Genomic DNA, 26,000 nt, shown 5'->3' with positions numbered 1-26,000 from the left:
ATGTCTAGGTTCGGAGTGTAAGCGTTTCAAATCTATTTAGAGGTACATAAGTATAGAGATATACAATGTGTATATCTTCTTATATGCTGCGTATATATTTGTTAATACTTGATGTACGTTTAATTTTTGTCATAATATATATGATATATTTCATATCATGATATCACGTTGAGATTGTAATCCTGCGAGATAAACCTTAATTGAAAAGGGCCCCACAACCCATTGTCGTGGACGATTGGATACCAGAAGCGCCATTCACTTGTCTGAGTGACAGAGTGCTACATCGACACATGACATTATAGATCCACGCCCTAATTGAGTGTGGGATCCACACACTATTATGAAACAACAGACTACACACTCAGGAGTCTCTAGACTGAGCATGCGATTTGATTATTTGATCCCTAATTTACCCGAGCATATTTTACGCTTCTTCATATGGTTTGTATATTTGAATTTATGTATTTAGAATTAGGTCGCTCATGTCTTTGTTTTTATCTGACACCTCATTCCCACGAGACAATCTTAGATTGGACGAACCAGACGAACGTGGATGAAACGAGTTATGTCAGGGGGAGGTTTACCAGTTGTTCATTTGAATTTTAATTTATGTTATTCCGATTGAGTTGTAAGAATTTTCAAGTTATTTGTTTAAACAGACTTCTTATGGATTGATGTTTGGATATGATTTATGCTTATTTAATGCATTTGTTAATGATAACGTTTCGGGTAAGGACGCTACAATATGTTAGCAAATCTAGTAGAAATCTGGTTAGCTTTAAAGATATTCGGCGAAATGGATATCATATTGAAACATTAAACTGAAAATAATATTGAACACACTTGCATTAATTAAATTCACTATAATTGGCCAAAAGCAGATAAAGGAAAGATTGCATGCACTTTCTTCTTCTGAGATGTATAGCACAATAAAAAAAGCAGTTGAGGCAAACACAATCATAAGCTAGAAGTTTGTTGACAAGTAAAGTATCATGTTTTGAGATGACCGACTTTGGTCACCCTGAAATAACAATGATGTGAAGAATAATAAATAATTCACGTGGACATACATTAAGACATGAGTATGTATGAATAAGGTGAGAATGAAATAAGCATTCTCAACCTCGTTCCATTTTTGTGTTTGATACACCGAATTCTCATTCCCATTGGAGCGCTGATTCTCAATTCCGTGGGAATGTCGATTCTCTTCCTATTGCCAGTGAATCACCATTTCATTCGTTTCTCTACTTTTTATTTGTTTTTATATAACAAAATTATTCCCCATTAATGATTAAAGAAAAAAAAACAATCCTTTCCATTTCCCGTCTCTCTTTGGATGTTACCAGGACAAAAAAAATTGGTGTTAAGCGACGGCGTTAATTAGTAAAGGTTTAATTCAATTTGCGACGGTTTAATAAAATCGTCGCATATTAGCGACGCGTCGCCGCTATAATTAGCGATAGTTTTACTAAAGCCGTCGCCATTTTTTAATTAGCAACAATAAACAAAAGTCGTTGCTAATTATAGCGACGGTTTAACTAAAACCGTCGTCAATTATCGGCGACGGGTTTTTGTAACCATCGTTATCATTAGCGACAGTTTTAATAAAACCGTCGCAAGTTTTTAATTAGCAACGGTATGAACAATAATCGTCGCTAATTATAGCGACGGTTTAAGTAAAACCGGCGCCGATTTAGATCGGCGACAGTTTTTTTAACCGTCGGTATTACCTACGGTTTAAGCAAACATGTCGCTATTATCAACAGTTTAGTGAAAACTGTCGCTAATAGCGACGGTTTTTTCAAAACCCGTTGCAAATTTTCTATAAATATTCCTCTTCACACCGATTCTCAGTCCAATTCTTAATAAATTTCTTATCATTGTGTTGGTTAAAATCATGAATTTTTAGCTTGTAATGCAGGTCGTTTTCCAGCTGGGTTTTTTTTTTTTTTTTTTTTTTTTTTTTTTTTGCGCTTGCACAGTGCTACAACAATTTCTACGATCAGATTGTAAGTTTTTTTGAGATTAAACATTATTTAATTAGTTTTTTTGCATGTTATTTAGAAATTAAATAATATATATTGCATGTTTAATTTGTTATTAAAATATTATATAATTTAATTTAATAATCAACATTAAAATTATAAATAATCTATATGTAAAAAAATCATGATTTATCAATCATATATAATGAAAATAAATTTGAATTAAATATATTATTAATCAATGTTGAGCTAAAACAAAAATCAATAAATTAGATATTGATCGATGAAAATCTTAAAGAAATATTATGCAAAATAATAATGGATTCAAATCAGGATTCTGAATATGGTAATGATTCTGAAAAAACTTCAGAATTATATGATTCAGAAGAAATTCTCGAATCAGACATTTCAGATCAAGAAGAATGTAATAATTGTATATAAGAAAAATATTGTATAAATCATTTTAGTGAAAATGATGATACAAAAGATGAATTTTATAAACTTATGTCTCAATTTCAAGATCTTAATATTAATGTATTAACTAATAGTAATATTTTAGAATTTCCTTAAAATGATTAAGGATCCAATCTTAAAATCTACTATTATAGGTCAAATGGAAAATACTGCTTCAACCAGTAGCAATAATATTCTTGTTAAACAAGAATAAGCTTAGTCAATGAAAGAAGTAAAAAATCTTTTACAGAAAAATATAGTAATCAAAATCCAGTTACTATACAGGATTTAATAAAAGAGATTAATAATATTAAAGAACAAATAAAAAATTTACAACAAAATAATAATAGTTTACATTATAGAATTTCAACTATTGAAAATAACAAAGAAGATTTAGTTTTACATCCTGAAAGTTTTGATAATCTTCAAGACATTTCATTTCCCGATCCTAATCAAAAACATTTTATCTGTTTTAAGCATGATTATATCCCAGAAATGATATACTAATATTACTTTATTAATAGACAATTCTTAAAAGAAGAATTTTATAGCCATGATTTATAGTGGTGCAGATTTAAATGTAATACAGGAAGGATTAATTCATACTAAATATTTTCATAAAACTACTCATACTCTTTCTCATGTAGGAGGAGAACCTTTAAAAATAAATTATAAATTGCCAAAAGCATATATTTGCAAAGATAAAAACTGTATTTTAACCAGTTTTTTATTAGCAAAGAATATTTCTAGTCAACTCATACTTGGACTTACTTTTATTTATCAAATTTATCCCTTAACATATGTTGATGAAACAAGTATTAGAGTAGGTCTCTTGTGAGATGGTCTCACGAATCTTTATCTGTAAGACGGGTCAACCCTACCGATATTCACAATAAAAGTAATATTCTTAGCATTAAAATTAATACTTTTTCATGGATGACCCAAATAAGATATCTGTCTAACAAAATACGACCCGTGAGATCGTCTCATTTATAATAAATTTTTATTAGAAATATGTAAAAATCTTCCAAATGCTTTTTGGAATAGAAATAATCATATTATTTCTCTTCCATATGAAGAAAATTTGAAGAAAAATTATATTCCTACTAAGGCTCGTCCTTGACAAATGAATTAAGAATATTTAGAATTATGTAAGAATGAAATTCATTCTTTATTAGAAAAAGGTTTAATAACACCTTCTCAATCTCTTTTGTCATGTACTGCTTTTTATGTTAATAAATATTCTGAGTAGGAAAGAGGAGTTCCTAGATTAGTCATAAATTATAAACCACTTAATAAGGTTTTAAAATGGATTAGGCATCCTATTCCTAATAAAAAAATTTATTAGATAGACTTATTAATACTATTATCTTTTCAAAATTTGATTTAAAATCAGGATTTTGGCAGATTTAAATTAAAGAATTTGATAGATATAAAACTATTTTTAATGTTCCAATAGGACATTATGAATGAACAGTAATGCCATTTGGACTTAAAAATGCCTCTTCAAAATTTCAACAAATTATGAATGATATTTTTATTCTTACAACAATTTTATAATTGTTTAAATTGATGATATTCTAGTATTTTCAAATGATATTGAAATACATTTTAAACATTTAGAAATGTTTAAAAATATTGTTATTCAAAATGGACTTGTTATATCAAAATCTAAAATGATTTTGTTTCAAACTAGTATTAGGTTCCTTGGTTATATAATTGAAAAAAGAAAGATAATTCATATACAAAGAAGTATTGAATTTGAGTCAAAATTCCCTGATATTATAACTGATAAAACTCAGTTACAAAGATTTTTAGGTTGCCTAAATTATATTTATCCTTATATTCAAAATCTTACTAAGGATTCTGCTATCTTATATGATATATTAAAGAAAAATCATTTATCTTGGTCTAATAAACATACTGAAGCAGTTAAAAATATTAAAGAGAAAGTTAAAAATCTTCTTTGTCCCATGCTTGCTAATCCTCAATGAGATAAAATTGTTGAAACTGATACTTCTGATATATGTTTTGGAGTAATTTTAAAACAAATAGATTCCAAAACAAAACAAGAATATCTTATTCAATTTTATTCTGGGAAATGGAATAATGCCCAGAAAAATTATTCTACAATAACAAAAGAAATCTTGGCTATTGTAAGATGTATTTTAAAATTTCAAGATGATTTATACAATCAAAGGCTTATTATAAAAACTGATTGCAAATCTGCAAAATTTATGTCTACGAAAGATTTTAAACATGATGTTTCTAAACAAATGTTTGCTAGATGACATGCTCATTTAACCCCTTTTGATTTTGATATTATTTATAAGAAAGGTGAAGATAAATTTTTAAACAAATGTTTGCAAGATTTTTAAACATGACATTTCTAAATAAATGTTTGCAAAATGTTTCTATCAAGATGTTTCCATCTGAGGCTTGGAATCAAAATTGATTATGATACGTGGCGTTGTTACACCTATCGAGCTTGTTCTTAAAGACATATAGCCTAAAGACATACAGCTACGCAAGGTTTCCAGCCGATATATCATATTCAAATAAACTGAGCTAAGAAAATGAGGTATTTGAATTTTAGAATAATAATAAATATAAGGTTCATATATGGAACTTTTACAAAACATAAAGGAATTTATTAAAGATATACCAAAGAAATTAAACAGCAGAGGATTTTACCGAGGTCCACCATAAAAACATAAATTCATAAAAATCACCCATAAATGCCTTAAACGTCATTTCTCGGCTAAGCAGGCTAAAGGGCTACAATATGAATTTATTATTTCCTAGTTAAACTCGAACCTTGTGTTTACTATTTCCTGGTTCATCTTTTTACCTTATGTTTTAACCAATCCTTATATTACATTAAATTCCAAAATTCAAATATATCTTTTATTATCTCAATTTAATTCCAAATTACAAATAAATATAGCTCATGTTATTGTAAGGTAATGTTTTAGCACGAATAGTTTAGCCAGTCATTCTGGCTAACTTTATGTAAATATATTTTTATAAACAATAAATAAAAACAGAAAATAAAATGATAAAGTAAACTTACAAAGTTGTTTATTGAATTCAAAAGAAGGGTTGTTCACGGAGAGGGAATAGAGTGGAGCAAACTCGACCGTGTCCTTCTAAGAACACAAAGCAACCTATATATAGAAAGAAGAGCCGGACAGGAAACCCCGGATTCCAACTAGAAATATAAAAAGTAAAATGCTTTTTAAAAGCAAATAGTAACATGGTTACAAAAGTCAAAAAGTCTATAGTGATATTCCACTAACTTTATTAAAGATGTATATCCTAATCATCTTTAATATTATATTTTATGAAATTTTTTTAATTTTCAAAAATATCACTGATCTGAGAAAAATTAGGCATATCATCCTCTGGGTCTTGAGCATCCCGCATTTGCATTAGATGGATGAATTGATTTTCATTTGATTCGGAAGCCATTGATTTGTCCGATTTGGAGTCAGAATATCCAAATTCTTATAAAGATCTTTATTCATTTCTTCAATATAGACTTCAATCATTTTTTCTTTAGAATAAATATCAGAATATTTCTGAGTAAGAAGTTTGAAGGGACTCATTGAATCTTGTTCTTTCTCTTGTTGTTTATTAAAATCTTTTTATGATATAAAGAAATTTTTTCCTCCATATTGTGAAGGGTATCAAAACCATAAGATTTTCCAGTATCTGGATCATCCCTTAATAATTTGTCCCAAAATTTCGTGGAACTGGCCCTCCATAAGAAGGGAATGCCTCATCAGTATAACCAAATTCTGGTTGCCATCGCCAAATCCACGGGATCCCAAATTCCATGAAGAATAGACACAAAGTCTTTCCATCGATCCAATATTCAGAAAATGATTTTTTAATACTTGGAGAAACATTTAACCAAGTATTCATTGGTTTTATGAAAACCTCTGGCAAAATTTTTGCTGATGGACCAAATATTTTCCACCATGTTAAAAACCAATTAGGAATTGGGTAATGGAAAACATTTTCACAGATTTTTAAAAACCATGCATGCTTTCTTTTTTCATTTTCATAAAATAGAGTTTTATTAAAACTCTCAACATAATTCCAAAAATTAAATTTAAAATTCATTTGATGACTTTGGGAATAAAACTCTTTTTCAACTAATGGAGATATACCTTATTTTTCAATAGATATAATTTTTTTGATGATGAATTTTGAGAAGTTATAACTTTCTTTCTGTTTAGTATTACTGTAGAAGCGAGTTAATTCAAACTGAGCCCAAATTGGTAGCCAAGGTACGAATCAGAGAAGCCCAGCTTTTAAATTACCCAACCTCCGTATAAGGGTCTAACGCCAAATCCGTCGCGTCGCTGCCTGTCGGAGTAGAGAACAATGAACGGCGTAAGTGATGAAACGCCAACAGATTTATTACAGAGCTGGAAAATCATTCATGTTCCGGACAAAGCTCTGGTTTCTCCTCAACTACAGGAGACTGGTATATATTTGGACATGATGATGAGTTTCATTAATTTCAAGCTGCTATAATTTTATTTTTTCGTTTTGATTTACAGTTTGAACTGTTTTCTGTAGTGAGCATGTTTGCTGCTTCGATCGAACCCAAGTGCGTCAATCTTGTAGTCAGGTTTGCTACTTCTTCCACCTTGTTTCCTTTTGCTTTGAGTCGTTGAACGTCTTCTTATGTTTTCATAGAATGTGTGTGACTGCAAATTTCCTTCTTTTTTTTTAACTTTTTTTGATTTGGTTTTAGGAAGTTGAATCAAATAGTACCTCTAGAAAGTCTCCGCCATGTGAAGTGTATACGCAAGACCTCTCTCGATGGAGATAGTTTGTCCATTGCTTTTTCTTTTGGTCGTTCACCGTTCAATGCATTTGGTCTTAGATAATTATTTTTACTACATAAATACGAATTTTACTAACAGCGGTTGCAAAATAAGTTATCTTGCGAACTTTTGGTTTTCCTCGTGCAAACTTGTTGTATAAATCATAATGTTGAAAGAATTACTGACGGTCTTGCTAAGAATTTAACCAAAATTTTCTAGCTTTTTGGTATTGGCTAAGAATTTCTAAGGTGAGGGTGGGTACATTGGCTATCATATTTTCCCGTGTTATATGCTTGGTTTTGAATGTGGTAACGTTGGTTTTTAGCGCATATCTTACCTAATTTATTATATATGGAATTGAGCCAGCAGATTAATGTAACTCATAAGAGTTGCTCCTTCAAACATATGACATGATTGATCCCGCATGAAAAACATTTGTCCCCGACGGGGGACTGTTGGATCTGGAGTGCAGTCTAGCATCAAATTTTCTTTCAAGCTTAATATATTTTCCCGCATATCTTCTATTTTTTGTTTGTGATTTCTTAAAATGGAAACTGAAAGAAAGAATATTATCATACAATTAATTCACCCCTGAGATTTATGATGCCAAGTAAGGGATTGAACATGTATTGTTTTTGAAACTCTGACCACTTTCTTGAAATTTTAAGCATAGGTTTGCCACGACCCCTGGACGTTTTTTCACCTTTTTCAATTCTTTTTAATGCTCAGTTTTGGAGTGTAAAGGTTTTTGTGAATTGGGCACTAACAGCAAAATTATCTGACAGGAAAGACTCGATTATCTGTAATCTTGTGCATTGCTTCTGGTGATGGTGAGCCCAACAAGATGCCAAAGGATGTGCTTGAACTTGTAAATACGTACCGGTTGAGTACTTTCATCGTAAAAGTGGGTTCTCCTTGTATTTTTAGCTTTTATAATTTGGACTACCTGTTTGACTGATTTGTTTCTTAGGCCTGAGTGGATACTTGCTTAAATCAGAAACCTTTCTCTAGGAAGAATTAAATCTCAAGGGTGGTTGCTTCTTGGTTATTCTTTAGTTTAAAAGTTATGTTTGAATGATCAAATTTGTGTCTTATATTTTTCATGCATTCTCTTCATGTTAGATCATCTTTTGTTTACGATGAGACAAGATGTTTCCATCTAGTTACTTGGCAAAAGCTCAATCAGTTTCAACCAGGAAGGACTTTCGAAATATTTGATTTTATTTTATTTTAGGTCACAAAGATCTGGATTTAGATATTTGTATAATTGTATTGTATGTACCTTTTCTCAAGTGGTTCTGACTAGAAAATGATCGATTGAAATTCATAACTCAGCATTTCGTGTGTATTGTACAGGAACTTTTAATAAACAATGGTTTTTTCTTTTTTTTGCAAACATAATTATGATATGTGATTGTATGTCATATGATATTCAAAATGTTTCCATGATTAAGTTAATCTATGTGATATGATTTAGGTATGCTAATATGCTGCATTAACCAAAGAAGAATGGGAGGAGCAATGCAAGTTGTGGCCAACTTCCTTCCATCCACCTACCTAGTAAGTTCGTGGTGATGACGTTTCGAGGCAACCTAATCTAATTTTCGTTTTCTTATCACCCATTTCTAATTGCAGCAATATTGATGGCATAACTGGATTTAGTGAAGAGAATTCGATCACATTCTTCAACTTCATGAAGATTGCATTTTCTTTGGCAAAATCTGGTGTTGGAGTGAGTAATATTTTTTTTTCTGCATGCTGCATCCTTGAACAAGCTTTCTGCTTGCGCTGCTCTCAGAGTGTCTAATTGAAATGTCCTCTACTTTTTAACTTTAAAATCTTACTAATTTTTTTTTTAAATTCGAAACATACATTCCAAAATAACTCAACATTTTCAAAATCCTAAATTCATAAAAATCCATAAATTTTCAACCACCAAAATCATACGTCAACATTTAAAAATAATCCAAAATTAAACTTCAAATAAAGAATGAAACTCTAAATAAAAAATCCTCAAAATATTTTCGTAAAAACTTTAAATAATAAATACTAATAAGTGCAAAAAAATAAATGTCCCTCGAGTGTACTGTCGGACTCAATTTACTCAAGCGTTAGCGCCTCCCTCAATCTCATCCTCACCTGCAACCATTCAAACCCAGTGAATCTAATGACTTAGCACGTTCTAACAATGAGTAACAAATAATACATATACGGACACATGCATAAAAAGCATAATTTTATTTAAAATAGCTAGCATAAATTTGTAAGCATAAAAAAATTATAAGTCATTAAATCGTAGAGCTTTCCATCATCGTATGTCATTTTTGGGTGAAGTTTGATCATTGAAAGTGACTAGCTGTAATCGTATCATCATGTGGTCGAATGATCAGTCTTAGCTCACCATTGCGCATAGGGACGGGCACTAGGCTTCGTCGTAAGTGGAAATACGATCATCGGGCTCTCTCTGGGGCCTTCTGCCATAAACGGGCTCCCTCTGTGGCCTTCTCCCTCACGATATTCTCAATTATATCATATCATATTTGTCACAGTCAATTCACATCTTTCAAAATATTTTTTTTCCTTTTTATTCATAAAATATAGTGAACTTCAAAATTAGTAAAATAGCATTTTTTCAGGAAAAATCGTACAAATTTAGCATATATAAATTTCATATTTTCATCATAAACGTTTTAAAATATCATTTAGCTTGTATTATAATTCTTCGGGACACTATCAGACCTTTCGTACCCCGTGAACCATGGTTCGGACCCTTCTTATTTCCTAAGCCTCACCCGAGCCCTAATCTTAAACCAGTCATGTTTCTTCCCACTTTCTCGAACCACCCTGGACCTAACCCCGACCAAAGCCTCTTGGACCCTTCCCGACCTAGCCTAGACTAGTGCATCAGCCCCCAGCCCTAAGCCATGCCGCGCGCACCTATGGATGTAAACTCTTTGACAACGGCCTCCTATCTTCGAGCCATCTTATTCCAGCCGCCTAGGAACCCAACTAGGACTTTACTAGACCTTGCTTGACCAGCCCTAACCAGGCCTCACCGAGCCGCACTCCTCTCCTTCCGAAACAAGCCACGCGCACAGCCTTAGCTCCCCAAATTGGCTGCGGCTCCTCTTCCATGCACGTCCAAGAGTCCAGCCATGCTAGGACTCCTTCTAGCCCTTACACGCAGCCAGCACAGGACCGTGAGCATGCTTGGTGGAGCCCTGGTGCAGCCTCCCTCATAGCCAAGTCCTTATGTCTCAAGGAAACCCTAGCAAACCTAGGTTCACCCTCCTTCCTTATCCAGCTCGGTTTTGGCTTTCGTTTTTTCCCCTAACGACCCTTTTCCTAGCCTTTTAACGTCTTATATTGGCAGCATGTCCCTTAGAATTCATAACGTTCTCAAACAAATCGTAAAATTATCAAAACTATGAAAATAATCATCCAAACGTTAAACGATCTGTACTCAAATATTTTTCATGCTAAAATACATAAAACATGCATAATATGATTTGAATAGTGCAAAAAAAAAAGGTTTAGTAGTGTGCCTTTGCGTTTAAAATGCTCGAATATTCGATTGTTGGCGTGGGTTGCGAAGAGGGACGGACGGACGACGAAAATCCTTGAATTTTTGCTCTCAAAATTTTGAAATCTTGTGTGTGTTTTGTGTGAAGTGTGTGGATGGTATGCCTCTCAAGAACCCTAGTTTTCTATTTTATAATTTTCGAAATTTTGGTGTTAATGGGTTAGTGTTTGGGCTTTTCAATTTAGGAATAATTAGGCTCACTAATCTTAGGTAAATTATGTCCATTAAGACCTATTTAATTGAAAAATAAAAGTTTACAAAATTTGTTTTCAAAAATAATAATTTTTGGCTTTTAAAAGTCCTTTGTTTGACCAAAACCGGCTTTTCGGATAAAATCGAGCTCGTCTCGTAGAATAATTTGGGCTCCAGCATTTTTAGAAAATTTTAATCATATTTAATCATTTTATCAAGCCTCAAAAACATTTAATAAAAATATTTTTATCTTGGTCGTCATCGGTCTCTTTTCCCCAGCCTATTATCAAATATTCGGATAAAATCTTTAATTTTCATGAAATCATGCACTTAGACCTTCAATCATATACTATGTATCATTTAAGCATTTAAAATAAATTAAATAAAACATTTAATAAATTAAACTAATTTGTATGCATGTGGTTTACGTGGGCTGATTTTTGGACGTTACACTAATATCGGTCCAATAGATTTTGTACTTTGTGACGAAGACTCATGTCTTGCCTTTAACCTTCAAGTAATTTCAGTGTGAGTTTCTGCGGCTCAAAATTACTCTTTTACGTACTTCATGTTCTAACTTACCTTGAGTTGATGCGCTTTCACTTTTAAGACTACTACTCATAATGTTAAATTTTTCTCAGCTAAACTCAGTTGATCCTTATTCAGGTGCAATTCTGTCTGTGCATCACCATTTCTCCATTGGTTTTTTATTACGCAGTATCCCATTATAATATTTGTTTTTATTTTTTTGATTGACTGTTGAAATTTGTGTTAGTTATTATTTTATTTATCAGCCAATTCTTTTTGGCAGGTTGTCAATGCTGCTGTTATAGTGGATCCTTCAACTTGCCAGGTTATTGCTTCCGCATGTGACCAGGTCCAATCTCGCAATGCTGCTTTAAACTTCACTAGCAAGAAAGCCATCACTGCAGAACAGCTTGAAGCAGCTACCATGCATGAGACCGCTGAAATTAAAAATGATCCATTATTTCTTGTCAAATGCTCATATGATGAATTAAACCTAAAATATGACAATGTTTCTTGTTTAAATCCTTTGGCTTGGATTGAGCCCCAATTTCATTCAAGTTCTGATTTTTGTCACCCTTTACATCATGCTGCCCTTGTGGCAATTGAGAAAGCTGCTGCAAGGGACGTGCATCTTTTTCCTTTAAATGGACATTCTGCATATTTCAGTAGCAAGGATCATGAGGTGTCTTCTCCGACAGGGTCTTCTTTGAAAAGATCGAAGACGAATACAAATGTAAGATCCTGAATTTCTCATTGGTGACAAGCATTAGCTTTGTGTATGGCATTCGACAATCTACCTGTAATGTGAGCTGATCTGCATTCAACTAAAGCCTTAACTGCGGCAACTTCAATACACTTGTGTGTAGAATCTTTCCATCTAATTGTTGAATATGATTGTGCTACAATGTATCATTCATGCTAAGGATGAGGTGGACATGAATGAGCACGCTGATGGGTTTCATTGTGATGCGACGACACCTTATTTATGCACTGGCTATGACATATATTTTGTGTGGGAACCATGCATCATGTAAGTTACTTTATCTAGATTACTGGCACCGTGTATGCACCATATCTAGCCCTTCTCTCTCCCTCCTCATGTCTTGAGTGTGCTTGCAAATGGAGCTTTAACGAGTGTTAAATAAAGTTGTCAGGGTGTTAGGATACTAGGTAGAATCGTTTTCAATGATCATCTAGGGTTCAAAATGAGTGTCGCAAGATCCTACCAAATTCATGAATGTAGGCCTGCAATGCAACTTTTTTATGAATATTGCACACTTACATATCGTAAAACAATAAAATATATCATTTCAATCTACAAGCACTATAAAAGGGAGTTTAACTAACATATTTTCCCATGTCTTTCCCAGCAATCTTACCTCGGTCATGAACTACATCTCAATTTTACATTCCTTCGAGGACATAATCATCTCCTTGACTCTGTGATTTAGGTGTGCAATGGCCGTTGTCCATCAAAGAATCAAACGTGTATTTTACGCATTCCCGAATCCAAAGGAGGGTGCTCTGGGTAGCGTACACAGGTAGCAAGGGGAGAAAAACTTGAATCACCACTATGCCGTTTTCAGAGTCTTGCTACCTGAACAGATCCTTAAAGACGATATAGATGCGGCATTAACAAAATCTCCACAGGATCAATCTACTTCTAATCAAGTAATATTATAGTTTTAGAAGATATTATATAATTGATCCCAGGAAATCAAAATGTATCATTTATATTTCGAAAATTAAGATTTCTTGGTTCAAAGTGTGTCGCATTGGTTGTTGGGGTTATTTGGGAGTAAAAAGGAGGACCATGCAAGGGTTGTTGCCTCATTCTGATGTAAAATTACTTTTAAATTAGCCTGAATAGAGTTATTTTTAATCGACGTTTACATCTATCTATTAAAAATTATATACAATGTGTTCACAAAGAGTGTGTCAATTGGAGTAGGGAACGTTTGACCACCAGAAGTTCGATTCTCATTATCAACATTTTTTGATGTGAGTCTGTTGCACAAGAATGCTCTAGTACGGTTTATCTGTCTAATGTGGTTTGGAGTCTACTGCATTAGTTTAGAAGTTTATCTATCGAATATTAAAAAATAATGATCGTGAGTTTTATCATAATAAAAAATTATGTACAATGCTATTAAAAAAAGCTATAATAACAATCTAATTTTGGTCGCACCTTTAAATAAAAATTAATATATGCTTAGTGAAATATTTTAAAAATTCAATAGTGATCCCCATTTACCGAACTGATTTGAATTAAGTTTAAATAAGAATAAATTAGAAGTTCATGTACGTTAAGCTGCTGATGTTGTGTCGTTTGATCTTGTTGATTAAGCGGGTCTCAAAAAAATAGAGTCACATCTTAACATGTAATAATATCTCTGTTGGGGACATGACCGACGATAGGAAAAAAATAAGATAGATCTTTAAGGGATATGAGACAACAACAGCAGATAGAGATACATACGCCTCTTTGAACTCATGGGCCTAACAACCTAACTCATTAGTTTTCAATCAGAGATCATGTGCAGAACCAAGACATTTGCTTGGAACATGTATCTACTCATCAACAAGTAGCATGCATCTTTACTAAACCATTATTCGAGGTTAAATTTTGTTATTTTTGCAATGTTTTAAGTCTCATTGAGTTATCTTAAACATCAATTCAGGGGAAATATTGTTTAATATGACTAAGATTCTATAAAATATTGTTGTATTAAATACTCATCCCATTCGAAGACCCCACTATGGTATGCGCCAATAAGCCAACTTTATTATATTGACAAGACAGTGTTTCTTCTAAAAATGTGTCATTACTGGAATTTCTCCAGTATTCTCTCTTTTTAGAAGACTTTATCATATAATATACCAAATTTATACCTTGTGCTGCTTTATCATTAACCGAATATTGGACAACCTACTGCTTTTATTTTTCAAAATATTTTCTCGCACTTTTATGCAATTGGTCAGTCTGTTAGCTCGTCTTTCTTAAAATTTTTAACTAACTGCAAATATGCTGACGTGTGTCCGTGTGTTTGTAACTTATGGTTGTACATTTATTTTGCATCATTTACTTTGCATCTATTCATCTTCGATCCTTCTGCTTTCTTTCTGCAATCTTTACAATTTTATGGAAATCTTTCTCTCGATTGTTCTTTAACCTTCAAATGGGCAGAAATATCCAATGCATATACTCTGAGTGCTTACCAAATCTAATTTACATATGTATACATTGTTTGAGATGCCAACCTTGTGGCTATGTTCAAAGCCTTGGAGACATATGGCCTCCGTTAATTTTTGGTAACTCCAACAATCATTTACAGAAGTACGCTTCTGGATTTCTATGCCAAAGCTTCTATTTTTGTTGAATGGAAGGTTGTCTATTCTCATGACAACAATACATTTATTATTGATGAAGCTCTACTCATTTTCATCTCTTCTCTTCCCACGATTGGATTGTTGATTTCTCAGCCATCTCCAAGGAAGATATGGCTACTTCTTTGAAGAATTTTCGGCTTCAGGAGAAGATTTGTCTCCATCGTGCTTCAAGAAGTTGATGCAAATGAAATTTCAAGTCTTGATCGATATTGTTGCAAAATCTATCTTGATAAAGGCCAGAACCTTTGACAATTGTTTAAAAGAGAAGGTCCAGGTGATTTTTTTTGTCATTACTACTGGAACTCAAGTCAACTGGACATATGTTCTGTTCAAGTCACTCTATGACATGGTTCAAAAGAAGTGTTCATATCAAACTTCTCAAGGATGCTGGTTTTTGTTTCACTTCTGAAAAAGATGACACTTCCTCCACTATGATTGATACTGATAATGTGGTTGTCATTCGACCCAAACTTTATGTGCATGAAGAAAAAAATCGGGGTTCAACAAGAAGCTGCTCAAAATCAAAAGAGGATCAAGAGAAAGCTTAACTATGGTCAATTATTCTAAACAAACAGAGTCTGAATAATCATCTGCTCTCATTCAACTTCCTTCGAAACAAACCTCAACAAATAAAAAATCCAAACCTACAATCCACATTAAGAAAACAACAGTCATTTCGAATGCACACCTTATAGTGTACGTCTTGTTTTACATTAACTTACATTTTTACTTACCAAATACAAAATTACCCATGAAAAGAAATAAATATCTTGTTAACCAATGATAATTTGGTCATTGATAAAAAAAATGTAAACCAAGGTGTACACTAAGGTGTATATCTGGCATTACTCTTAAGACAAATAAAATATTTTTGTCAAGATTGTCGTATAAAAAATCCATATGGGGATTGAATACTAATAAAAATATGTCAGAGAGATTTTAGCCCAACTTCCCCTTGTTATATTGTAAAATATAAAATTATCCTCACTTAAATTTTTTTTAGCTTGAATGTTTTTTTATACTTGAGTTTTGAACCTAATATCTCGTCGCAAACTTGATATTTTTTATATTTTATTAATTAATTAATAACAAGACTAGCAATCATACAACTTATTAAATTTTCTTATTTCATCTAATTGATTCAGGTTATGTTTGGATAGATGAATTTGATATAATGAATCAAATTTATTGACTTGAGATTATTTTAAATATTTTTCGTATCAAATTATGCAATTTTAATAGTGATTGCGATGAATTTTAAATACATACGTTGGACCCAAATTCTGGTAAACCCAAAACAAACTAAAAACCCAATGTTAGAGCACATTAGATTAAAGGAATTTTGGTCGTTTAAAAACTGGGTCAAACTCATGATGCACGTCGGGGAAGTTACGGTCATCGTGGGAATAAGGGAGAATCACTTGGAGGAGTTTGAAGAAAAGAGATGATGGAACATCCGAGGAAGGAACACAACTCATAAATCATCAAAAAAAATTCAATAGAAAAAGCTTTCGACAAATTCCAGAAATTTTTATCTTTCTAGCCTAATTAGTTAGCATATTTTTAATAGATTTTATAATACTCCCTTCATATTTATTTTATTCCTTGTATATATGTTTATTATAGTTCGTAATTGCAGAATTGATTTGATTGCTATTTGTGAACTTATTCCCCAATTTGTTTTGTATTATTGAATAAATTTCCTATTTCTTTTTGTGTAACAGATAGAATTATAACCAAAAATCGATTCGGGATCTACTTCATTTACGAAGGAAGTCAAATATAAAGTTGGCATGCTTTCATGCAGTTAATAGATGTCAAGTTGAAAGATTTGAAAAGCTAAAACTCAAATTTAGTCAATCTGAAAATCTGGCGCAACTTATTGTTTTGAGCATATCTCATCACTCGGTGATGAAAATGACCCGCAACCAAAACGGTTGAATAAAAAACTCAATTTTCCACAAATCATCCCTCAGAATTTCTTGACGAATTCGCATGTTATCTAGGAAAACCGATGGTGGATGACACGGATACATCCGATTAGACATGATCAGTTCTGGTATTTTGGTCATATCTCTCAACTCGATTCTCGAAAGGGAATAATTCAGTATGCGTTACGAAGCTAACACAATGATCTTCCAAAATTGAAGTGAATAAGAGCTTAAGAAGGTGATAAATCACGATGAAATTGCCGGTTTTGCACTGAATGAAGAACAAGTACAAGATTTTATATAATCTGGTATTTTGATAATATTTATATAATACAAACTCGAAATTGAGTGATTCGTGATTCAATGGAAAAGTAAGAGAAAGTGATACAACTTTCTAGTTCATCACTTTGCCCAAAAATCGACGAATCAAAAGTTATAATGAAGAAAAAAGAGCAACTCGACTTGGTATAGCTAGACTTGGTGCAGCAGAATTGGCCAGGCATCTTTAGCAAGAGCTAGATTTGGACCAAATCAAGTTTACAGTAAAAATAGATTGATATCAGAAAGTGGCCAGCAGAATTTTCCAAACAGACATTCTTGTATTTAATGTTCATACCACTCTTGGATGCTATAAATACGACACCTTGTAGATCAAACATAAGCTTTTGATGGAGATTCGTATTATGAGCAGATTATAAGAAGAAAACAAGCTAGAATGAGAGCAAATCCAAGAAAAATGTGTGTTATTAATTTCCAAACATATGTAAACAAATTTAGGTGTTTTTATTTGTAACATTTAATTATTGTTGTTTTGGTAAACATTTTATGGTTTTTTTTTTCAATTACCAAAATATTGAATACAAAATATTTGATAAAATGTTTCAACCAAACCGTTTATATATATTCAACTCGCATTATTTTCAAACCATTTACAAAATATTTAATTGATTTTTGAATTATTATGTTTAATTTCTTCTGCTCGATTTAAAATCAAATTTAATATAATTTCTCAACAATCGGTTATTTTTGTAACTTTTTAGAGGATTATTTCAAATTGTTTGTTTCTCAGTCTTCTATATTGTCAAATTTATATCTTAATCCAATTGTTATATCTTTTTTTTTTTACAATTTTAGTTTTTTTCTGACTAATGCCAACGTATATGCACTCCCAATGAAAAGAACTTAGACATACTGACACAGATTAATCTTAAACTATTAATGGAGGGTGCTCTTCGAGGTAAAGATGGCAAAAACAAGGATGGGATCTATCCAGCATGTCCATATGACAAACCATCCCCAAAGGAGATGTTGGTGGAGGCCTGATGTCAAGTGCAACAAATGTGGTATTATTGGACACATGGAGAGGGTTTGCAATTCCCAACAACCTGAAGAGGCAAAGGCTTCTACTGAGCAACATGAAGAGGAGCAACTCTTTGTTGCAACATGTTTCTCATCAAGAAATTTTTCTAACGATTCCTGGTTGATCAACAGAGGCTGCACAAATCACATGACTAATGATCGAGAACTCTTCAAAGAGCTAGATAAGACAATCATTTCGAAAGTAAAAATTGGAAATGGTGAATTTCTTTCAGTCAAAGGGAAAGGAACAGTGGCTATAGAAAATCTAACAGATCTGAAATACATTACCGATGTTCTATATGTGCCTAATTTTGATAAAAGTTTTCTTAGTGTTGGCCAGTTAATCGAAAAAGGATTCAAAGTTATATTTGAAGATAAATGGTGTTTGACCAAAGATTCAAAGGGTAGAGATGCGTTCAAGGTGAAAATGAAAGCAAAAAGCTTTGCTTTAAATATGTTGGAGGAGTAGCAAATAGCATTTTCGAGCACTGTAAGCAATGCAGAATTATGGAACAAAAGGCCCGGGCATTTCCACCACGATAGACTTCTATATATGCAGAAACATAACTTGGTGAAAGGCATTGCTTTGCTGGAAGACAAGCTATCTGATTGTGTGTCTTGTCAATATGGCAAGCAAGCCAGAAAACCATTCCCTTAAACAACTTGAAAATCAACACACAAGCTGCAACTTGCAAACACAGATGTTGGAGGACCTCTTAAAATGCCATCTTTAAATGGTAATAAGTACTACCTTATATTTATTGATGATTATACCAGATTTTGCTGGATTTACTTCCTCAAATTCAAATCTGAAGTTGCTAGTATATTTTGGAAAGCATTGGTGGAGAATCAAAGTGGTTGCAGGATGCAGAAAATAAGGTCAGATAACAGGAAAGAAAATACAAATGACATATTTGAAAAGTTCTGCGAGGAAGATGGCATTGAACACCAACTCACATTTCCTTACACCACAAAATAGAATGGTGTAAGTGAGATAAAAAATCGAAGTATAATGGAAATGACGAGGTGTATGCTGCATGAGAAGGAGTTGCCAAAAAGGTTGTGAGCAGAGGCTGCAAACGCTGCTGTTTTTTTTTTTTTTTTTTGCTGAATAGGCTGCCTAGAAGAATTTTTCAAGAAAAAACTCCATTTGAAGCTTGGTTTGGTTATAAGACAAAGTTTGAATCTAAAGACTTTTGGTAGTCTTTGTTTTTTTTATGTGCCACAGGTAAAAAGAGAGAAACTTGATAAGAAGGCTGAGCCAGGAGTTTTTACTGGATACAGAGATTCTTCAAAGGCTTACAGAATTTTCCAACCACATAATGGAAAAATTTTTCCAAGCAGAGATGTCAAATTTATGGAGGATAAACAATGGAATTGGGAGGAGTCTATGAAGAAGTCATTGGAAGAACCATGACAATATTTTGATAACAACATAGATGATGTACCAGTTCAAGGTACAAGATCCTAATCTGATATTTATGAAAGAAGTGATGTTGCTATTTTTGAGCCTGCAGAATATAAAGAAACATAGAAGGATGACAAGTGGATTGAACCAATGAAAGAGGAGCTCAAAATGATTGAAAAAATGACACGTGGGAGTTGGTGGATAAGACTCAACACAGAAAGATCAAAGATCATTGGAGTCAAACGGGTCTAGTACAGGACCAAACTTAATGCAGATGGTTCTTTGAATAAATACGAAGTCAGACATGTGTTTAAGGGGTATAGTCAAGTGTTTGGAGTAGATTTCTCAGAAACTTTTGCATCAGTGGCACGCTTGGATACAATCAGAATGTTGCTTGCTTTGGCAGCGCAAAAAGGATGGAATATTTATCGGTTGGATGTAAAATCTGCATTCTTAAATGGTTATCTTCAAGAGGAGATTTATGTAGAGCAGCCTGGAGGATTCCAAATAAAGGGACAGGGGGAGAAGGTCTACTTGTTGAAAAAGGCCTTATATAGACTTATGCAGGTCCCCAGGGCCTGGTACAGCAGGATCGACGAAAACCTTCAAAGTCTTGGATTTGTTAAAGGTCCAAGTGAAGCACATTATATGTAAAAGGAACAAGTGCCGACTTAATTATAGTTTCTATTTATGTTGATGATCTCCTTGTTAAAGGAAGCAACGAGGAAATTTACAAGAATTTAAAGTTGAAGTGCTCAAAGTATTTGAAATAACAGAACTTGGTCCAATGTCCTATTTTTAGGTATGGATGTGCAGCAAGATCATGATGGAGTCTTCATAAATCAAAAGTATCCAAGAGAAATACTCAAAAAATTTCACATGGAAGATTGTAAAAGCACCAGCACACCAATGAACGCGAAGGAAAAAATTTAGAAAGATGATGGAGCAGAAAGAGTTGAGGTTGCTTAATGTATCTTACAGCCACTAAATCAGACATATTGTTTGCTGTAAGCTTACTTTCGAGGTTCATGAATTGTGCAAGTGAAGTGCACTTTCAAGCTGCAAAAAGGATTGTAAGATATGTAAGATATATCCAGGGCACAACAAATTATGGCATTAAATATTCTTACTGTCATATTTTTAAGCTTCATGGTTTTTCTGATAGTGAGTGGGCAGGCTCTATTGATGATATGAGAATACAACAGGTTTTTGTTTCAGGTTTGGATCGGGTCTTTTCTCATGGTGTTCAAGGAAGCAAGATGTGATAGCTCAAAGTACAGCAGAGGCAGAATATGTAGCAGCCTATGCTATAGTAAATCAAGGAATTTGGATCAGAAAAATACTTGCAAACTTACATATGGAGCAAAATGAAGCAACACAGATTCATGTAGATAACCAAGCTGCAATTGCGATTTCAAAAGATCCCATTTTTCATGGAATGACTAAGTACTTCAAGATCAAGTTGTTTCATTTAAGAGAAGTACAAAAGGATGGTGAAATCAAGATGTATTACTGCAAGAATGAAGATCAAGTTGCAAATATCTTAACCAAAGCTCTACCACAAGCTAGATTTAAAATGCTAAGAAACAAATAGGTCTCTGCAAGTACTAAGGCAAGGAGGAGTGTTGGAAACGTGCCTTCGTCACTTTTGGTTCAAGATTTGCTAAATAATTGGTCAATTGACCAAGTCTATAGGAAATATTTTTTGAATTATTTTGAATTGATATTAGGAAGGTTTTTTGGTTTTCTGTTATGTTTTTCAAGCTCTATATAAAGAGTATTACAATGAATAATAATATAGAGCATTCCAAATACATTTCCCTGTTGCTTTCTTCTACTGGCATAAACTTCTATGCCCTGTTTTTGTTGCTATAAACCATCAGGACCTTAAGCATTATGCACATTTCATTTGTCAGGTGGATAAACTTGCTCAGTTCAAGAAAATTTTTATAGTTCGTGACACAAAATGGACCAATCAAAGTCAAAGAAGAATGGATGAACGCTTATAATTTAACTACAATCATGACATAAAATTTTGTCTTCTTAAATTCCTTGCTCTATTTTCAGACCAAGGAAATGTAGCCAAAATGCAAGGCAACAGAGAAATGAAATAAATAAAACAAAGAAACCCCATGTTTGTTTATAGCTCATGAAAACAGAAAGGAAAATCAAAGAAATATATAGAATTTTTCCCAAAAATCAGAGTTTGCAATTAAATACAAGAAATACCAAGGCTGTCATCTGATTATTCTCGGTACTGTACTTGGATAAAAAACATGGGAAGTTGTTTTATTATCGTCCTTATCATCTGGTCAATCCAAAAATTCTACCTTTTTTCAAGTTCGTCTGTTTCCGCTTCACCTTCACATCAATCCCACCATCCACAATGGATTTAAGCACAATCTTAACCTTCCCCTCCGATTTTTCCCCTTTTTTCGGAGTGTAGATCACATTATGTATGTCATCGGCCAATGCTCTTTGAGCCAACACTGCACCAACGGTAGCACAAGCACTTCTATTCTTAGTGGACGCCAATTCGAATTTCATATCCTTGGAAATAGAATGTGACACGGCTACAACATTGCTAGTCGACCGGTGAATGATGCTAGCACGTACTGAGCCTTTTGATATGTATACATCCAAGCAAAATGGCTCGTGATAGGGAGCCGTCAGCTGATTGAAAGTGGGAACTCTTTGCTTCTTTACGGCACTTAAGTCTCCCAATTCACGAAACTGATCCATCATTAGTCTATTATTGTCAAGGATTTCAGTTTTATCATCTTTATTTTTCTTCATTTTTGTCAGGCGATCCTTCTTTGATGTTTCTTCAACCCCAGAAATGGATTTCGGACTTGAAGTTTCTTTCTTCTTGTTCTCTTTGCTTTTGTTGTTATCCTTCCCCTCCTTCAAAGATTTCCTCCTATGGAAATCAAATTTATACTCTTCGTACTCTTTGGAATCCTTGTTAAGCTCATAAAACAAATTTCGGCGAATCCTCATATCCTCAATATCATCAAAATCATGCTCATCTGCATTTAAATTGACAGAATTCAACACCTGAATACCACCATCGTTATCTTGACCGCGAAACAAAGGCCCGGTTCTAAATACTTCAAGCTTCTCATTGGCTATCCAAGCATCCTTTAACCCCGAAGAAACTCGCCAGGTTTTATCATCCACGAGTTCGATCTTGCAGTCTTTCAAGCCAGCATCATTATCCATGAACAATGGCGAAAGATGAATCCTACTAGTCACAGAATTTTCCCTTTCATGACCGAAAAATCCCGGGGCTCTATCTGAAAAAAATTGACCAAAGCATGAGAACGAATGAGTATTCGCCAGCGATTTCAAGATGGCGATTCTTCTTGAGAGTACAGATGCCATTTAGTAACCGTAGAAGACTCTCTCAAAGCCAGAACTTTGATGGGATTTCTCTTTTCCACAATTTATCAAACAGTTGGTGGTCCAGTGACACATCCTCCTCGTCGCGAGCCAGCGGAACGGGGATGATTTAGCTCCGATTATCGGCGCGGCAGCCTGGAATATTTGTTTGATTATTGTTTGGTTTCATTTAGGGATGGCAGGATGTTTGTTTATCAACTCCGAGTAAACTTTGTTCACTCGTGAAATCGAAATTTTACGAGTAAACAATCCGAAATATTTTTTGTCAAAATCGTCGATAACCGAATCAATAAAAATCTTTTTAAAAAAATTTAGTTAAAAGAAGAGACATCAACAATATAGATGTCCCGTAACATACATAAAATATATAAATATAATATAATATTTGAGGCTTTGGAATCAAAGTGAATCTGATACGTGGTTAAACTCGAACATTGTGTTTACCATTTCCTGGTTCATTTTTTATCTTATGTTCTAACCAAAGACTCTTATATTACATTAAATTTCAAAAATTTAAATAAATATTTTATTATCTCAATTTAATTTCAAGTTACAAATAAATATAGATCATGTCATAGTAAGGTAATAATTTAACACGAATACTTTAGCATGTCATTCAAGCTAATCTATGAAATATAAATTTTTAAACAGTAAATAAAACAGAAAATAAAAACAATATAAACTTACAAAGTTGTGTACAGAACTTGAAACTTTTATTGATATACTTCAGAAGAGTTTTTTACAAGAGAAAATAGATGGGAGCAAACTCGACTGTGTTTTTCTAAGAACACATAATGAACCTATAAATAGATGGAAGTGTCGACATGAAACCCCGGATTCCAACTAAAAATATAAACAGTACAATGCTTTATTAAAGCAAATAGGTACAAAATTCAAAAGGTCTACAATGATATGCCACCCATTTTTGTTATGATATGTCATGATGTGATATTCCACCAACTCCACTAATTCGTGATATTACACCAGTTCGATTGTGATATCTCAACTACTTTATTAAAGATGAATTCCTAATCATCTTTAATATTATCTTTTATTGAATTTTTCAGATTTTCAAAAATATCATTTATTTGAGAAAATTGAGGAATATTATCCTTAGGATCTTGAGCATCTTGCATCTACATTAGATAAATGAATTGATTCTCACTGGATTCAGACGCCATAGATTTATCCGATTTAGAATCAGAACATCCTATATTCTGAAAAAGACCCTTCTTCATTTCTTCAATATAAACCTCAATCATTTTTTCTTTTGAATAAATCTCAGAATATTTCTGAGTAAGAATCTTAAATGGACTCATAGGGGCTTTCTCCTTTTTTTGTTGATTATAAAATTCTTTTTGGTATAACGAAATTTTCTCCTCCATTTGATGAAGAGTGTCATAACTATAAGGCTTTCCTGTTTCTGGATCATCTCGCAATAATTTGTCCCAAAATTTAGTGGAACTGACTCGCCATATGCAAGGGATACCCTCATCAGTGTACCCAAATTCTTGTTGCCATTTCCAGATCCATGGGATTCCAAATTCCATGAAAAACAAAAATAAAGTTTTTCCATCTATCCAATGTTCAGAAAATGATTTTTTAATACTTGGAGAAACATTTAACCAATTCATGGGTGTTATAAAAACCTCTGGTAAAATATTTGCAGATGGACCAAATATCTTCCACCAAATTAAAAACCAATTTGGAACAGGATGATGAAAAACATTTTCACAAATCTTTAGAAACCATGTATGTTTCCTTTTTTCATTTTCATAAAATAGAGTTTTATTAAAACTTTCAATATAATCCCAAAAATTGAATTTAAAACTCATTTTATGATTTTCAGAATAAATTTTTTTCAACCAATGAAGAGATACCTCATTCTTCAATAGATATTATCTTTTTGATAATGAATTTGGAGAAATTATAACTTCTTTTTTGCTGAGTATTACTGAAAAGGTAAGTTATATCAACACTTTTTGTGGATAAAAGAAGATTTTCATAAAATCCTATTTGTTTGTAGGAACCATATACATATGATGTATTGGTTAAATATCTTTCCATGATAGTCCATGGAGTTTTCTCCCATTGAGTATCTTTTTCTTATATAAGAAGAATTAATTAACGGTGTTTTGTCTCTGTATATAGAGCATAAACATTATCATCTTCTTTTATAATATTAGCATATGATGCTGAAGCTTGAGAATCTGTTTTTGTTTCAAAAATTCTTGAAACTCATTGTATAACTCATTATTTTGCTCAGTATTACTGGCTGATGAACTAGATAAGTTCTGGGCTATTAACCTCCGTTTGCCATGCTGTGCAATAATATTAGGGGGTTTTTCCCTACCACTTTGTCCTCTATAAGAGGACTCTCCTCTGGCTCGAGAATTCATATATGTAAATAAAAACATTAAGATAAATATTTTCGAGTTAAGAAATCAGGTAAGTGATTATCTTCACCTTTTTTATAAATGATTTAAAAATCAAAGGGAGCTAAATGAGCCTACCATCTTGTAAACATTTGTTTAGAAACATCATGTTTGAAATCTTTCATAAACATAAATTTTGCAGATTTGCAGTCAGTTTTTATAATAAACTTTTGATTATATAAATCATATTGAAATTTTAAAATACATCTGACAATAGCTAAAATTTCATTTGCTACTGTGGAATAATTTTTCTGGGCATTATTCCATTTACCAGAATAAAATCGAATAAGATATTTTTGTTTTGTTTTGGGGTTTATTTGTTTTAAAATCCCACCAAAACCTATATCTGAATATACAGTTTCAACAATTTTATCTCATCGGGGATTAGCAAGCATAAGACAAGGGAGATTTTTAACTTTTTCTTTAATATTTTTAACAGCTAAAGTATGTTTTTCAGACCATGGTAAAGGATTTTTTTAACCTATCATATAAG

The 26,000-nt window shown here is 32.7% G+C and overlaps 1 protein-coding gene, 1 long non-coding RNA gene and 1 pseudogene across 2 annotated transcripts; 2 read left to right on the top strand and 1 right to left on the bottom strand.

The window, feature by feature from the left end:
• Positions 1 to 6,101: 6,101 nt before the first annotated feature.
• On the top strand, positions 6,102 to 13,428 carry LOC142547622 (tRNA-specific adenosine deaminase TAD3-like; annotated as a pseudogene).
• Positions 13,429 to 18,155: 4,727 nt separating this feature from the next.
• LOC142547621 (uncharacterized) lies at positions 18,156 to 19,791 on the top strand. The gene is made up of 2 exons (XR_012820705.1): positions 18,156 to 19,269; positions 19,401 to 19,791. It is a non-coding gene; the product is annotated as an uncharacterized LOC142547621 (long non-coding RNA).
• An 838-nt stretch (positions 19,792 to 20,629) lies between these two features.
• Positions 20,630 to 23,298, bottom strand: LOC142547620 (uncharacterized). The gene has a single exon (XM_075655994.1). It carries the CDS (start codon positions 23,052 to 23,054, stop codon positions 21,975 to 21,977), a length of 1,080 nt encoding a protein of 359 aa, XP_075512109.1. The 5' UTR covers positions 23,055 to 23,298; the 3' UTR covers positions 20,630 to 21,974.
• Positions 23,299 to 26,000: the final 2,702 nt, after the last annotated feature.

This window comes from Primulina tabacum, chromosome 5 (genome assembly GCF_025594145.1).
Source record: "Primulina tabacum isolate GXHZ01 chromosome 5, ASM2559414v2, whole genome shotgun sequence".
NCBI lineage: Eukaryota > Viridiplantae > Streptophyta > Magnoliopsida > Lamiales > Gesneriaceae > Primulina > Primulina tabacum.
This window is presented reverse-complemented; position numbering and strand designations above follow the sequence as displayed.